This window comes from Typopeltis vanoorti, chromosome 17, assembly GCF_054136105.1.
Source record: "Typopeltis vanoorti isolate ZY-2024b chromosome 17, IOZ_Tvanoo_1.0, whole genome shotgun sequence".
Classification (NCBI taxonomy): domain Eukaryota; kingdom Metazoa; phylum Arthropoda; class Arachnida; order Uropygi; family Thelyphonidae; genus Typopeltis; species Typopeltis vanoorti.
Window position 1 is genome coordinate 14,287,401 of NC_143565.1, and position 17,135 is coordinate 14,304,535.

General features: G+C 36.9%; 1 protein-coding gene across 1 annotated transcript in view; it reads right to left on the reverse strand.

Moving 5' to 3' along the window:
- Positions 1-11,952, reverse strand: part of LOC150097174 (mitochondrial ribonuclease P protein 1 homolog) — a 37,796-nt gene extending 25,844 nt beyond the window's left edge. The window contains exon 1 of the mRNA XM_090407333.1: positions 10,974-11,952. Coding sequence (XP_090263459.1) covers positions 10,974-11,808 — 835 coding nt within the window. The 5' untranslated portion in view covers positions 11,809-11,952. The remainder of the gene's footprint in view (positions 1-10,973) is intronic.
- Positions 11,953-17,135: the final 5,183 nt, after the last annotated feature.

The following is a 17,135-nucleotide window of genomic DNA, read 5'->3' on the forward strand; positions in this document are numbered from 1 at the left end:
AATCCCCCAAGCTGCATTGATCTCTTTTCCAGCTAACTCCTCATTCCATGCTACACCTGCAAGCTGTCTCCTGAGCTCTTCATAATCACCCCCCTTGTAGTTCCACATATACCCTTTTTTCACAGGGGTCCTTGCACTGCTGGCAACCACCCAAGTAATCACCTCATGGTCACTTTCACCAATTGGTGGATGATTTGATACCTCATTGATAATTACATCCTCCGATTAGATGACCAAATCCAAGACCCTTAATCCTCTTGTGCCCTCTGTTACATACTGTCTGAGGTAGTTATCCCTCAAAAACTCAAGAAACTCATTTTCTTTACTTCCAGTTGCTATCTCTTCATTCCAGTCTATATTGCCATAATTAAAATCACCCATAATGATCACCCTTTTCTTATTTGCTTGGCTTATTTGACTATACATTTCACTATCACCACCATCCACATTACCAGGTCTATAACAACATCCCACCAAGTATTTGATTCTATTCACCTCTATCTCACACCATACTGCCTCAAAACCACTGGCCCCATTTCCCCCTTGCATCTCTACCTTGTATGGACATAACTCTTTCTCTATCATCAATAGCACTCCCCCTCCCTTTTTACCCCTTCTATCCTCACGAAACACATCATACCTTTCCATCTCTATTCCTGTCAGGATGTCATCCTCATCTAACCATGTCTCACTTATTCCGACAATCTCTGGGTGCACAGACGCAATTAGTGCAACCATTTCATCCGCCTTGTTTCTTATACTTCTAGCATTGGTATACAAACACAACAACTCATTTCTGGATCTACAGCTAGTTCCACTGATACCACTCACTCGATGTGATCTCTCCATGCTGGACTGGGGCCATTTCCCTTTCTGCTTCTTCATTTTAGAACCCTTTGCAATTCCATCTGTTTCCTTTTGATCCCTGGTCATCCCATTACTTTCCTGCCTACACATTCTCTCACCTCCTCTTGGAGCATCCACCTTTCTCACGCTGTGTATCCCTGTCCACCCTGAGCCTCCCCGTTTCCCTGCTCCTCTTGCACACCCATTCTCTCATTATCTATACTCACACCACTCACTTCCACATTCATTTCCACTCCTTCAATCTCTCCTGTCTTACTCTCCTGCTCTTCCACATCACTCCCCTCTTGATCTGATTCATTCTCTCTATTCACTTCTCTACCTTCCAGCAGCAGTCTCTCCAAGCGACTCACACCATAACCACTCAAATGCAGTCCATCGCTCCCATACAGCTCACTTCGTCCCTCAAACTCATTCCACACATTAACAAACTGTACTCCCATCTCCTCACACATTTCAGCCAGAATATCATTCATAATCCTTGCTCTCCGCCTCATTTCACCACAATCATACCTAGGCAACACACTGACCACCCTTCCTGTCACACTATTCTCCTTTATCTTTCCAAGCAGTCTCCTGACATTCATTTTGACATGCTCTTTGTTCTCTCTCAAATCATTTGTTCCAATTAATACAATTAACTCTTTTGCTCGTTCCCGCCTCATGTTCAATGCCTCAATCACTCTACTCATTTTACCACCTGGAAAACATACCTTGTGCATTTTATCCTCTAGCACACCTTTAATAATGGAGTCGCCATACAACGCCACTCGCTCATCTTTTGTTAACTCTTTCATGCCATCATGATTTATTTTAATAGTTTTGACATTCTTCTGAATGTCACAGAATTATCAAATTACTATATACTTATAAATAAAGAGCTAATAAGCTTCATTTCGGCAATGAAAACATTACTTAAATTAAGGGGATATTAAATCCCACATAGTTTTAAAACCGAATAAGAAACTCAAAGATTGGAATCAGAGAGTTTCTTGCCAAATATAGTAAACTAGAAAGTATCGGCGACACTAGTGTTAGCAAATGCAAGTGATCCAAGTACGTAGTACAATACCGGGCTTAATTTAAGTAATGTTTTCATTGCCGAAATGAAGCTTATTAGCTCTTTATTTATAAGTAACTTAATGGTTGCACCTGTTTGGATAACTCGTTCGCAGAGTATATAAGTTCTTTTCGCTATACACTTTGGTATTATTAGGTCTAGCTACTCACTGATGAAGCCTCAAAAAAGGCTGAAACCGGTCTGGGTAGTAACCTCCCTCCATGATGTAATAACAGCATACATTTCCTAGGAAATGTGTTTTTACATTATGGAAAATACCTAAGAATAGCGATCTGAACTTCTCCACCTTTGCAACGAACTGCCCGGTATTGTACTACGTACTTGGATCACTTGCATTTGCTAACGCTAGTGTCACCGATACTTTATAGTTTACTATATTTGGCAAGAAACTCTCTGATTCCAATCTTTGAGTTTCTTTCTTATAAATAAAAGCTTATTAGCTCTTTATTTATAAGTAACTTAATGGTTGCACCTGTTTGGATAACTCGTTCGCAGAGTATATAAGTTCTTTTCGCTATACACTTTGGTATTATTAGGTCTAGCTACTCACTGATGAAGCCTTAAAAAAGGCTGAAACCGGTCTGGGTAGTGACCTCCCTCCATAATGTAATAACAGCATACATTTCCTAGGAAATGTGTTTTTACATTATGGAAAATACCTAAGAATAGCGATCTGAACTTCTCCACCTTTGCAACAAGCTGCCCGGTATTGTACTACATACTTGGATCACTTGCATTTGCTAACGCTAGTGTCGCCGATACTTTATAGTTTACTATATTTGGCAAGAAACTCTCTGATTCCAATCTTTGAGTTTCTTATTCGGTTTTAAAACTATGTGGGATTTAATATCCCCTTAATTTAAGTAATATCAAATTACTATTTTATTAATCTCAAATTTCAACTTGAAAAACAGAATAAAAGTCTGCTGGAGCCAAGTCACAAGGGTAAGGATGAATACTTCAACTTGCTTATAAGAAAGATTCCTGCATGAGCTGATGCATAATTTAACAGCTGTGTGGGATAATTTGGATTTTACTAATTCGTTATTCTCATTTAACTCACTATCATTCTCACTGTTAACAGGCAATCACTTGTTCGAAACCTGCATGCCATGACACCAATTTGGATTGTGTACTTTGAGAACAGGCCTACAACATCCTCTCAGTCCTCTTTAAAATGCTTAAACCAAATACCTGAAAGGTATTTGATGCTTTAGACAGAGCTTTATCTCCACAAGCTATTGATGACATTTTGTGCATTTCAGTGGGACTTTTCCCCAGGTTTCCATAAAACTTCATCACAATCCATTCTTTATGGTTTGATAATAATGTTAGAGGTGATGTGCAAAAATAATTTTGATGGTTGAACTACTAGGGTGACACTTCTATGCTCCTTTTGCACTCACTCTCTGTCTGTCTGTCTCCCTCCCCTCCCAGAGCAATACTTGTGTTACACATGCACACATCAGTGGCACTGCTTGCCATTTTGGTTCGGTGTGCTGTCACGTGGCTTACACAACCCACTGTTACAAAATTTATGTCAATTTGACCATATGATTGTGAAATAGAAAACTGTCTCAAGTATTCAGTTTTTGCATCTTTGTGCTTGCTCAGTAAATTTCGAAGAGGAGGATGAGGTTTACCCCCTTTGACCACAATCATATAATCCACAGAAATCCCATTTTCTGAAGGAAATGGGTCATTCAGTAGATCATCAAGATGCTTTTTCATTGTAAATTATTATTATTAATACTCGGGCACTTGCATCCGATCTGACAGATACATGCAAAATGTTTAATATAAATATTCTTACACAATTCAGAGGTCATGAGTAGCTGTGAATTCATACATTGCGAGTGATATTCCGCACTTTTTTTTTACTGTCAGTTTGATTTAATGCATGTTATGTAAAGGTTTGTGATATTTGACAGTAAATTGTATTTGAGAGATACCGCGACCTCTGATGTCAGTATAGATGGTTTAGTTCTTTTTTTTTTTTAAATTCTTTGTTCAATAATTTCTAGATTGTAGCTGAAAATAAATAAACCATCATGTATTACTGAAATAGAGAGCCAAAGGCTTATTTTGTCATGCATGACCTCTAAGAGATGTGCTTTACATTTATGGAATACTAAGGAAAGTGGTCTGGAGCTTACTCCACCTTTACTACGAGTTGCCCATAAGTGTACTAATGCTTGCATCCGCCGAAACCTTTAGTTTCTATATATTCGACACGAAACTCTTGTAGTTTCTATATTCGGCTATGAAATAATGTTGGATTCAATATTTATCATACATGTCCTCTAGGAAATGTTTGTTATGTTTATGAAAAATACTAAGGAAAGTGGTCTGGAGCTTGCTCCACCTTTACTATGAGTTGCCCATAAGGCACTACTTATGCTTGCATCCGCCGAAACTTTTAGTTTCTATATATTCGACACGAAACTCTTGTAGTTTCTATATTCAGCTGTGAAATAATGCTGGATTTAATATTCACTTAATTTGTACCATCATGTACCATATTTGCAGTGTTTTTTCTTTATGTTTTATTGCATTTTAGCACATACTAGTAACGAATGTATCTCTCAGATATACTGCGTCATAACGCCTGCAAAATTACCGATGCAAGCTCCCAAGTGTTAAGAGAGACCTCCAGGGAGTCAGGAACTCAGAGGAAGGCCATACTATTCACACCAGCTGTCATACCTGTTCTTGAATTCATTCGCACTACTTCCACACACTTCATCCAACAGCAATGCATTCTGATCACACACTACTCTATGAGAGAAAAATCGAGCCCTAGTCCCCTTCTTCGTAGCATTCGTTCTCAACTTTCATGGATGCCCTCTTGTCCCTCCCCACCCTCCATAATATGAAAATTCCATCACTTGAAATCCTGCATGATCCTTTCAGAAGTTTGCAAGTCTCAGTTATATCACCCCTCTTTATCCTGTTTGCTAGTGTCTGCAGCCTACAAATTCTCAGTCTTCATAATCAATATTCCACATTCCTGATATCATTTTTGACACTCACCTTTGCACTCTCTCAGATATATCAAAATCACTATGGAAACCAGACCTGCATGCAACAGTCCATGTGAGGTCTTATCAAGTCCTTGTAGTAAAGAGGCAAAATGGCTTCTTTATCATTACATGTCAAGATTTGTTTCAGCATTGCCATTATTCTCTGAGTTGTATTTACAATTTTTGCTATATTATTATTATATCACACCTCCAGGGAGTCCAAAGACTCATCGAGGGAGGGCATCAACTCTACAACTCCACCAACCTTCATCATCTAACACCAACGCCATCTATCGCCGACTACAACTTTCACAGACAATCACAAATATCCATGCCCACGGTGGGATTCGAACCTGCAGCCTTTTGGCTGGAGAGCGGATACACTAACCACTCGGTCAACCAGGCCGGCAAATATTATCCTTGAATTTCAACTTCCTATCAGTTCCGTCAAGCATATAATGATATAATACAACATTGGATATCTAATCATGCCAAAGTGCATGACCTTACATTTATTACATTGAAATGACAGCCATTTTCACATGCCCACAATCTCAGCCTATTCAAATCATTCTGCAAGTACTGCATATCAGCAGCACTCTTGATTACCCTGCCTATCTTTGTATCATCAGCAAATAGCTGTATGTCAAGAACTGATTCTTGTGGTACACTGCTGGTTACCTTCAATCTTGGTGATTTACTCCCAACTCATGTATGACTTTTTGATATCTGTCAGTCAGCCATCCTCTTATCCATGCCAATAGTTTATAATCCAATCCAATATTCTCCAATTTATGCAACAGTCTTCTGTGCTGTATTCTGTCAAAAGCCTTAGCAAATCCAAAAGTAACAGTGTATCTGTTCCACTTCTGAGTTAGACGTAGCTGTCTAACTCAGTGGTAACATTATTATAGAATGTGAGCAAATTGCTAAAACATTACCTTCCTTTAGTAAACCCATGCTGTTTGTTGACAGAAAACAGAGCTATTCTCTGTCAACCCATTTCTGGATGTGAGCCCTAACCAACTTTTCCAAAATCTTCCCCATCACTCCTGATATACTAATTGGTTGATAGTTGAATACACCAGTCTTTGAAATACCCTTGTGTAATGGGATTGTCATTCATTATTTCCATTCCTGTGGAATCTTCCCTGTTCTGACTCAAATTATATAACCAGGTCAAAGAAACAGCCAAGTTTAGCTGAACACTTTTAGCATGCATACTGATATCCTTAGTTACTATTGCAGAATTCTTATCCAGTTTGTGCAACAGCTCTAGTACTTCCTCCTCACCTATATGAGATTCCTCACAGAGATAGCAATGAGTTCAATTGCATATACTAGGTTGATAACTTTTAACAAAATGAGCACTCATTAGTTGAATAATCTCTTCTGCATCTGTCACTTACACACCATCTGCATTCAGTAGAGTTATTCTTTCAGTTTGTCTTTAACTTGCAGAGCCAGTTACTTTTCATACTCAGACTTAGCTTTCTGTACAACACTTGTGACTCTTCTGGCCTGCTGCTTATAATAATCATAACTGACATCATCCCTATGCACATGATATTCCTCCCATGTTATCTTTTTCTTACTTAATTAGATTACATATCCATTTCACTTCTATTCCATCTATTCTTCGAACTCTAGAGACACATTCTGATATTGCATTATTTAAGTATTTTTTAAATCATCCCACACATTGTTGATATCTTTCCCACACACTAACTGATACCATGGCATATAAACCAGCATACCCCTCAGGTGGTCACAATTTCCTGCTTTGTAGTTCAGCATGTACCTTTTCTGAATGGAATATTCATAAACTTAGCCACTTCCCAAGTGAGTACCGATCACTGATCACTGTCACCAACTGGATGCAGAATAGTTAATCCTGTGACACCATAATCAAATCTAACGCTCTTTGACCTCGAGTTGCTTCTATCACATACTACTTGAAGAAGTTGTCTTACACCAGTTTGTAAATATGGGCAAAAAAAGTTATAAGTTATTTATAGAAAACTATATATTAAAAACTTGTCTATATTGGTGTCCTAAATACGTCAGTTCACACTTCATGCACACAAAACAGATGAAACTCGGAAAACAAAAACAGTAACTCATGAGAAATGACAATATTCAATTGAATTGGAGGACATAATAATCACCATGTCTCAGCAAACACCCTAACTTTCCTTCTGGGTGGTTTTAATACCACTGGAACACTAAGAATTTGACCTCTTGCACCATCTATACCAGTGGTCGCCAAAGGGGTCGCTATGACATTGTTAGGAGTCGAATGGGGATCGACAGAAAAATATAAGACATCATTGTATGGGTAATATTTAATTCGGTTAACTTGGATTACCTCCATGACAAAAGACATGGAGGTAATGACAACGCAATTAAGAGTGAATCGTGGGATCAGTACCTCCATCTTACAGGTCCTATTCATGGACCTGTAAGATGGAGTAAGGTCATGAAAATAGTTACTGAGGCCAATCAAGTAGGCCAAAATGACGTATTTACCAATAAACGGATGCTGGTGGTTCCTGCCGGCCGGTGCAGTGGGAGCGAGATTGCAACACGTGCGTGGTTCTTATTTACTGATACTTACAAGTATTCGATCCCAGTCTCATTTTTGTGCATTGACATACAAGTGAGCGTTAATGTTCTAAAATTCACCAACATACATATCATAATTCAATCGTTATTCATTCACGAACTAAACTTCTCTATGTTGAAGAGTTGAGCAGCACTGGTAGTAATACCAGTGATATTAATACCAGTAGTTTATTAATATCACTAGTAATACCAGTGATATTACTAGTGATAGTAATAGTAGTAGTAATGGTAATATAATAATATATACTATATTATACATACAATAAACACTGTGACTATAAAATAAACAATCTAAAAACTCACATAAGCGTCTTTTTTTGCTTGTCCTATTATAATTACGTAAGAGTAAAATATAGGGGGTCGATAAAAAGTCAAGAAACTCTTGAAGGGGTCGACAGGCAAATAACTTTGGCGACCCCGGTCTATACGCTTGTTCAAAGGGCCTAAAGCTGTCTGTATTTGTGACCACACACCTGGGCTATTAACACAAATGTGATGCAATGTTAACATGCCCACAATCATATTCTTTCATTAATCATTAGTATGTTGTATTTAATTTTAGGAATCATGCAAAGCCAGGGGAGTCTTTAACAGGAATAAATGCAAAAATATAATATTAGTGATAATGCTATTCCGTGGGTGTGCACCTCACACCCTGAATATATGCCCTATTATATATATATAAATATATATGTTTTTTACTACTCCTTTGTAAATTCAACCTCATTTTTTTTTGCCACACTGTATTAACCTGCAGTCTCTGCAATAAACAACATGTAGCAACAGTTTCAACCATGTTAGTATGCCATATCACCACTAGAACCTTAAATTCGGTAACTCAAAAACAACACTGTCCTTACCACTATACTAAGACATCCCTCTCCCAGCAGAGCAAAACAATGGGCTTTGTATGTATTTTGACATTTCACCCTTCCTATTGGAGAGGGTGAAATGTCAAAACACATACAACAGTACTGCAAAAACAACAGAATATTTTTCATGACTTACAAAAGCAATATTCATATTCAGTAAATTATGTGAAGAATTGTTTCACTATTTGTTCACTTGCAGAACAAAATCAACAATGCATTCTTTGCTACTTATTCTAGCATAATTAAAAATCAGATAAGTCCCAGACAACATGATAATAATATCATAAAAATAATAACAACATCACATTGCACAAGTTGTGAAGATGTCACATCGGAAAATGGCGATGATGTGGAGGACCCTGGCATGCAGAAATAAAGAGGTTATGACACCAATGTGTAAGGCCTTTTTCAGGCCTCATATGGATTATTGTGCACAGATTTGGTCACCATTTTCTTGGTGATGAGCATATGTTAAAAAGGTCCAGAGAAGATTCGCAAAGGTGGTCAGTAGTCTTCGAAATGTGGAGTATGAAGACGAATTGAGTGAATGTAAATTGCAAAGCTTCGTGAATAGGAGGAGAGAGAGAGAAGATATGATCGAGAAATATAAGTTAGTCAGGGGGTTGTTATCCGGTTGACATGGAAGAGATTTATCATAGAATGGGAGAGGGAGGTAGGACAAGAAGTCATCCCTGGAAACTGTATACGGAGGGTTTGAGCTGAGGAGTGAGAAACAGGTTCTTACATGCAGAGTGGTTGGTGAATGGAATGCATTGCCTGAGTGTGTTGTAAATCATTTAAGGCATGGTTCAATGAGCTTTGTGTGATAGTGTGTACTTCCCACAATAAGTCTCTGACTCTGAGAAACAGGTTCTTACATGCAGAGTGGTTGGTGAATGGAATGCATTGCCTGAGTGTGTTGTGAATCATTTAAGGCATGGTTCAATGAGCTTTGTGTGATAGTGTGTACTTCCCACAATAAGTCTCTGACTCCACGGAGGTCAGATGTTAATAATAACATTACTATGATGAAAAAGGTCTTATCTTTGGATAGTGAATTTGTAATATATCAAACAAATAAAAAAGGCTTTCATTCTGATAAAATGAAATTTTTATTAGATAAAATAATTTTAACTAATAGGTAATGGAAGTAATAATTCCAGTAGAAAAAAGTGGAAAATGAAACTAGGTAATTCCATTACCCAATAGGTAACAGAAGTGTGTACGAAACTGAGAGGATGCAGTAATATGGATGTCCCTTTAAATAAAAAAAAAAAAAAAAGCCTCCAAATTGCCCAGTCAACAATCCACAACAGAATATCCTGGTGATTACAGACTAGGAGAGCCAATCCCAGGTGATGTGGGATAATGGTAATGACAAAGAAGATGAAAATAATTTTACTTAATAAAATAATAAAATAAAATTTACCCAATAAAAATTTTCATTATGCAAAATAATGGAATATCATGACTACCTCTTTCACATAATTTGAAAATAACATTTAAATACTTAAATATAGAACCTAAAAGGCTTCAATTTGATAAGATTGATAATATTTAATGAGAGATATTAGATATCAGTCATTTGTATAGCCAAATGAAAGAAACAAAGTAGTTTCAAATTTTACCAGAGTTTATAAGAATAAACCTTTGGCACAGGAGATGCCTTGCCTTGCACTACTAAAGGACAAGTATTTGATATGATTTTTTTTTTTCCTTTCAGGTTTCTGCTTGGTCTCTGATGAAAACCAACACTTTGAAACAGCTGTCAGGCCAATGAAACTTAATCAATGCACTAATAAAAAGAGACTATATGGACTCCAAAGACCAGGCAGAAAAAAAATCATATCAAATACTGAAGGTAATTCATGTCCTTTGGTAGTACAAGTCAAGGCATCTCCTGTGCCCAAGGTTTATTCTTATAAACTCTCTGGTAAAATTTGAAATTTCTTTGTTTCTTTCATTTAGCTATACAAAAACCAACATTTTGAAACAGCTGTCAGGCCAATGAAACATAATCAATGCACTAATAAAAGGAGACTATATGGATTCCAGAGACCATGTCTTGAAGTAGTGCAACCAAGGCGATTCTTACTCTGAAGATTTATTCTCATAAACTCTCTGGTAAATTTTGAAACTTTCATTTCATTCATTTGGTAATAAAATGATGATGGATGTCTAATATTCTTATTAAATATTATCAGTGTAACTTTTTTTTTTATTAAAAAAAAACTCTACCCACAATTTTGAGAAACTATAGTACATAAGACTCAACTGATCAAGTAAAACACATGAAACTAAAGTTAATTGAAGAATGTGATGTTCCTCTCTCCCCTCTCCTCACACATCCTGGGACAAGCAGTCATAGGATCCAACTGAGTGCTTTGGACTGTGCCTGCTAAGTTCTGTGAGGTTCTACCAGTGAAAGAACTGGAAAAGGAATATTTAACAGCAGCTATTTCTTCTAATGTGAAATGAGGTAAACTTATGCAAATTGAAGCTCCTTACCTATAACATACACTGCATTACTATCATATTTTTCTAACACATCACTCGAATGAGGTGAGAGATACACAATTTCGCTTTTAGGAAATAAGTCTAAGTAGTTGTTTTCATGTAACGTAAAAAAACAGGCTTCAAGATTTCCCATAAGTTTTTTCGTATACTGCAAAGTTAGGCTGTCTGATTTTACATTACATATATGAATATCAAAAGGATTAAGATTCACCCTGTTAATGGCATAGGCTTTATGAACTTGTGAAGCACAATACTGACAATCCTTCCGAGACATATATTGATCATAATCTAAATCCAGTATAATCTTCTGTCCAAAAATTGCTGCATTTGCTAGCCTGCCCTTGTAGAAGTTAGCACAAGATGGTCTCCTTATTCTCAAGAACATACTATTGTTTCGTAATCCATAAACGCTAAAATCTCCATATACCAATGACACTTTGTCTTTAATGTTCGACCTCTCATTCTGACGAAGTGTTTTTTTATTATTCGCTGATAAGCGAAAACATTCTTTCTTTCGAAGAAAATTAAAATACTTTTTTCTTTCCTTTGCTGTATTCAAAGCTAACAATTCCATCATATCATTTACTTTTAACTGCGAAGGTACTATATCGCCAGATAGTTTTCCGAATTCATACTCCATAAAAATAAGTTTTACTTTGGTTTCTTTATCACCATCGCCATTACATATCTCTTGGAACTGAAGAGCATTCGCAACATATTCTTGTCCTTTCAGTGGACAATCAGCAGTTGAGAATTTTAAAATAGATGTATTCCAGATCTTGCGGTTCGACTGATATATTATATTAAATATACACCATTTATTCATTTGTATAACTTAATCTATATACCATTTATATATAAGCAATGTACGTTGGCTTACGTCTGTCACTATAACCATTATACAAAACACATCCAGTTAACTATCACCCCACAATTTGTCATTTTCCTCTTTAAAATGAACACACTCACAAACCACTTCCCACCATGTTTGTTTACATGCACAATCCGTAAACCATGTAGCCAACTCCTCCATCAATAATAAATGACCTTATGACTTAATATTCCATAATAATATATAAATAAAATCTCACTATATACAAAAAACTATTTTGAGTATTAGCATTTTAAGTTTCTTATGCGCTTTTTTTCTTTTAAAAATCACTCCCCACAGGACATTATGCAAGGCATGTACTGTATTGCCTATATTATAAAAAAAAAAAAAAAAAATCAGCTAACGCCTTTTGGTTCCCGTATATAAGGAGTAGGCTATGCCATTTAGCCCTGTCTAACTTTTGGAGACTGAGTAGGCAGTTCAATCTCTACTGGTAGCCAATCAGAGATAGCTGGCCCAAGGCTATCACTAATTAATCGGTACTCAGTGAAGAAGGCGGCTAGCAAATGCCGCCTTAAACATTATTATTATTATTATTATTATTATTATTATTATTATTATTATACGGGCATCGCCATGGATTCAAATAACTCATCGCGGAGATCCACACTGACCATTATTCACACAATAACTATTATATATCCTTTCATTAAACATATTCTTCATTAGGGCATCACAATCAACTCTGGCAATCCATTCTACTCATTCAACACTCTCCAAACAGAGAACCCAGTAAGTACACACCCACCCTTACTAACAGCACTTCTTGCAGAAACAGTTACCCTTGTTCTCTTCTACATCACCATTATTTGTATATTGAAAAATTTCTCTATTCGATCTCATCACACTTTAATAACTTATAAGTTTCTATCATGTTCCATCTCGTCCCACTATTAACTAAAATCTGCAACTAACACATTTTCAATCTGTCCTAATAGGGAACATTCCACAGACTTTTGCCACTTTGGTTCCTCGTCTTTCAAACCTCTCCACTACCTCTTGATGTCCAAGAAACCAAGGTAACCAAATCTGTGTACAATGATCAAGAAGTGACTGACTCTAGACTTATATAAAGACTGATAATCATCTCCTTAATTTTGCTCGTTAAAATGTTCTTTAATATCCGAGTAATCCCTAACTATTTTGCTAACTTTTGCAATATTTCCTCTGAATTTGAAATCTCTATCCACTTCTTATGGTGCCATCTTCTATCGAAGGTCAGCGACCATCTTGGTGACAAACTAAGTTCTTACGTTGATCTGAGCAGTTGTACGCTGCTCTTTCCTGTTCACATCTTGATGTTGTCAAACCAATATATTCTTTTTCTTCCTCTAGTTCCTTTTTGCTCTCTATTCATATTCACTTCAAAATTCCTAGCATCATCAATGTCCTGCGATATCCATTACCATCAGTATTGTAGATATTACTAATATTATTTTTATTATTATATAAGACCTCCAGAGAGTGAAGGACTCATCGAGGGAGGGTATAAATCACCAAAACCAGATGTCATAACTTCTCTTAAATTGATTCACACTAGATGAACTCGTTACTCCTAAAAGCAACTATTCCACACATTCACAGCGCTGCTAGAGAAAAACCTAGTTCATCACCTTTTTTTTTGACTGCAAACCAGTGGCGGCTGGTGAAATTTTAAGTGGGGGTGTTGCCTATACAAAATAAAAAAAAAATCTCTTTTTCCTAATCAGTAACCAATTTATTAATAAATAAATCTGTAGATTTATTTATTAATAAACTGGTTACTGATTAGGAAAAAAAGAATTTTTTTTATTTATTTTGTATAGGCAGCATCCCTATTTAAAAATTCACCGGCCGCCACTGCTGCAAACAAACTTAACTTCCAAGGTGGGGAGAGAACACTGGAGTATGTTCTCTCCCTAACTTCCATATAACGAAATATTTCATCATACGATATCCTATAACACCCATTCAAATATTTATAGACATCGATCATATCACCCATCTTTCTTCTATTAACCACAGTCTGCAATTCAATAATTGCAATCGGTCTTCATAACTCAAATTCCATAATGCAGATATAATCTTCGTAATATCTTTTCACCATTTCCGCAGCTCCTTTATGCTGTTGTAACTCGAGAGACCAAATCAGTGTGGTCTTATCAAGGACTTATAAAAAGGGGAAATGACTTATATATCCTTATATGTCAAGGTGCGCTTCATCATCGCAAATACCCTCTGAGCTATATTTTAAACGTTTGGTATTTAACCTTTAAACTTCAAATTTCTATACACAATTACTACAAGCCTAGCCTCATCAGGTTCTGAGGCATAACCCTGCTAACATAATATGCCGCTGGAAATCCCTTCATGCCAAAGTGCATAACTTTGCACTTACTAAAGTTAAACGAAAAGCCATTTTCGGTTACCCACATTTCCAGCCTATTTAAATCATTTGGTAAGTGCAGGATATTATTAGCATCCCTGAGTGCCCTGCCTATATTCGTCATCGGCGAACAATTGCACAACTCCTGCTAGACCTTTCTTAATGTCATTAATAAATAGATTGAACAACAATGGCCCAAGGAAAGACTTAACACTGAGGTACACTAGCCACGTTAAATCTGAAGATTCACACCCATCGTATAACACTTTTTGATATCTGCGTGTCACGTGGATGCAATGATCTAAGTCTAGAGTTTATATTACAATCCCGTATTTTCCAGTTTATGCCTTTCTTGTGGTATTCTACAAATGCCTTAGAAAAATCCAACATTATTATGGTGTATCCTTTCCCTCTATCCAACTCGGCCGTAACTAGGTCAGTACTTACACTTTAACCAAGGCCAGAGTGTTCAGGGGCCATGCTCTCATTGTTTGGGGCCCATAAATAAGCCCTAATTTTTCGGGTCACCCAGCTAAATTTCACGTGAGCCTGTGCATAAGTGCTATCCTGGCCATAATATTGTTCTAAAATTATGAGTAAATTCCTAAAACAATACTATCTTTAGTAAATCCGTATTAGTTGTTGCAGAGTAGACCGTTTTCTTTTTGTCTACCCCAGTGGCAGACGGTGAAAATTTTAAGTGGGGTGCTGCATATACAAAATAAAAATAATAAAAATAAAAATATTATTTTTTCCTAATTAGTAACCAATTTATTAATAAATAATTTACATATTAAAAAATCGCTTTATTAAAAATATTTCACCCTACCAGGAACAAACACCAATAATAAAAGTTTCATATCTCACAGAAATAACGCGTTCAAACTGCTCATTTGAGCAGTGCCGGAATGACTTGTAACGTGCAATCACAAGCGCAAACGAATATCGGCGAGACTGGCTTCAATTGGTCGAACGTGATAATATCGACGCTGCGTTAGATCGCAGTGTATTTGTTTCGTAATCTAAAGCGTTAATCGAACAATTCCAAACATAAGCTGTAACCTTTAACATGTTGTATTGCATTTATGTAAAGTTGTAAGCATTGTTATTATATATAAACACAAACAAAATAAAAAAATTTTCATTTTTTTCCCCTTGGAGCTGCTGCAGTGTCTCAGTGCTTATGTACGGGCCGCCACTGGTCTACCCATTTCTGTATGCGGGTTCATACAAACTTCTCTAAAATCTTCACTGCCACACCAGAGATAATGGTACGTCGTTAGTTTAACAAATCCGTTTTTGAAACCACCCTTGTGCAATGGGACTATCATATATTCCTTCCATGACTGTGGGTACCATTCCTGAGATGACTGGAGTTATACAGTACAAACATGTGAAATGCCTAGCCAGTTCAGCTGAACATTCCTTTAATAAACGTGCTTACCAGTCCCTATTGCCCAATTCTCACCAACAGCTCTTCAACCTCATTTTCAAGCACTTTTAACACTGCATCCGATGTAGTAGTGACACTTTGCACCATCATACATACATCTGGTTGATATGTGTTAGCAAAGCGAGCACTCATTAACATTAACAGAACAATCTCATTAGCTTCGGATACTCGAGTACCATTTGCATTCAATAACGTTATTCTTCCACATTCGTTCTTTCTTTTACTTTCGGCAAAACGATAAAATTCTTTTGGACTGCCTTTAGCTTGCATGACCAATTTCTTTTCATACCCCGATTTATTATTATTATTATTACTATGTGACACCTCCCATGATGAGTCCTTGGACTTCTCTTGGAATACTCTACTTCGCTAAATACATCTCATCCTCTCCACTACTACTTAATTCTCCAACTACGACACTACTACTATCAACGCCATCTATTGCCCGTTATCACTACCAACAATAGCATTTTTTGTCTGTAAATTGCGTCTGTTCTGAGGGCCGATTTGTCTATATGCGGGATGAAAAACCCCGAGTTTCCGTGAGGGAAAACCCTGCTATCACCGTATGAGATCGGCGCTCACCTTCAACTGAAAAAGCCCATATAAACATACCCCTTGTCACCACGAGAATCGAATTCAGGTCTTTTCGAATCGAAGGGCGCAATGTTCCATTGTTCTTCCAATTGCGTTATGGCGGCTTGTTTAGCTTTCCGCATAATGCTGGTTATTTTTCTGTCCTGAGCTTTATATATTTCATAACTCCTCTCACTCTTATTCTCACGATATATTTTCCACATGATCTTCTTGTGGATTTCTTGCTTAATAATGTTGGACATCCATTTCACTCCCGACCTATTTATCCTTCGAACACTAAGGATACACTCAGATACCACCTCATTTAAGCACTTTTTCCAAGATTCCCATATATTACTTACATTTTTCCCATTCAGCAACTGATACCATGTGACCAACGATAGCATTCCCTCAAGTTGATCATAATTTCCAGCTTTATACTTCACCATGTAACCTGTTTTAATCGGAGCATCAATACAATTAGATACTTCCCAAGAAAGTACAGCATGATCACTGTCACTAGTTGGTGGTAAAATTGCCTTATTCTTGGCAGAGACCCCTTCTGAAGCTATCGGCAAATCCATCACTCTTTGATGTCGAGTTCCTTCTTTCACATCCGTCTTGAGAATGTAGTCTTGCAATAATTCAAGAAATTTTTCTTCGTTCTTATGAGATTTCTCTTTTATCCAATCAGTGTTTGGATAATTAAAGTCACTCATAATGATCACTCGTTTAGTACAAGAAGGCTCAATTGGCGATGCATTTCTTCATCCCCTGCAAATGAGTTGCTACAGGTCTTTAGCAACATCATACCATATATTTCATTTTGTTAGCCTCCACTTCACACCAGATAGCCTCAAACTCACT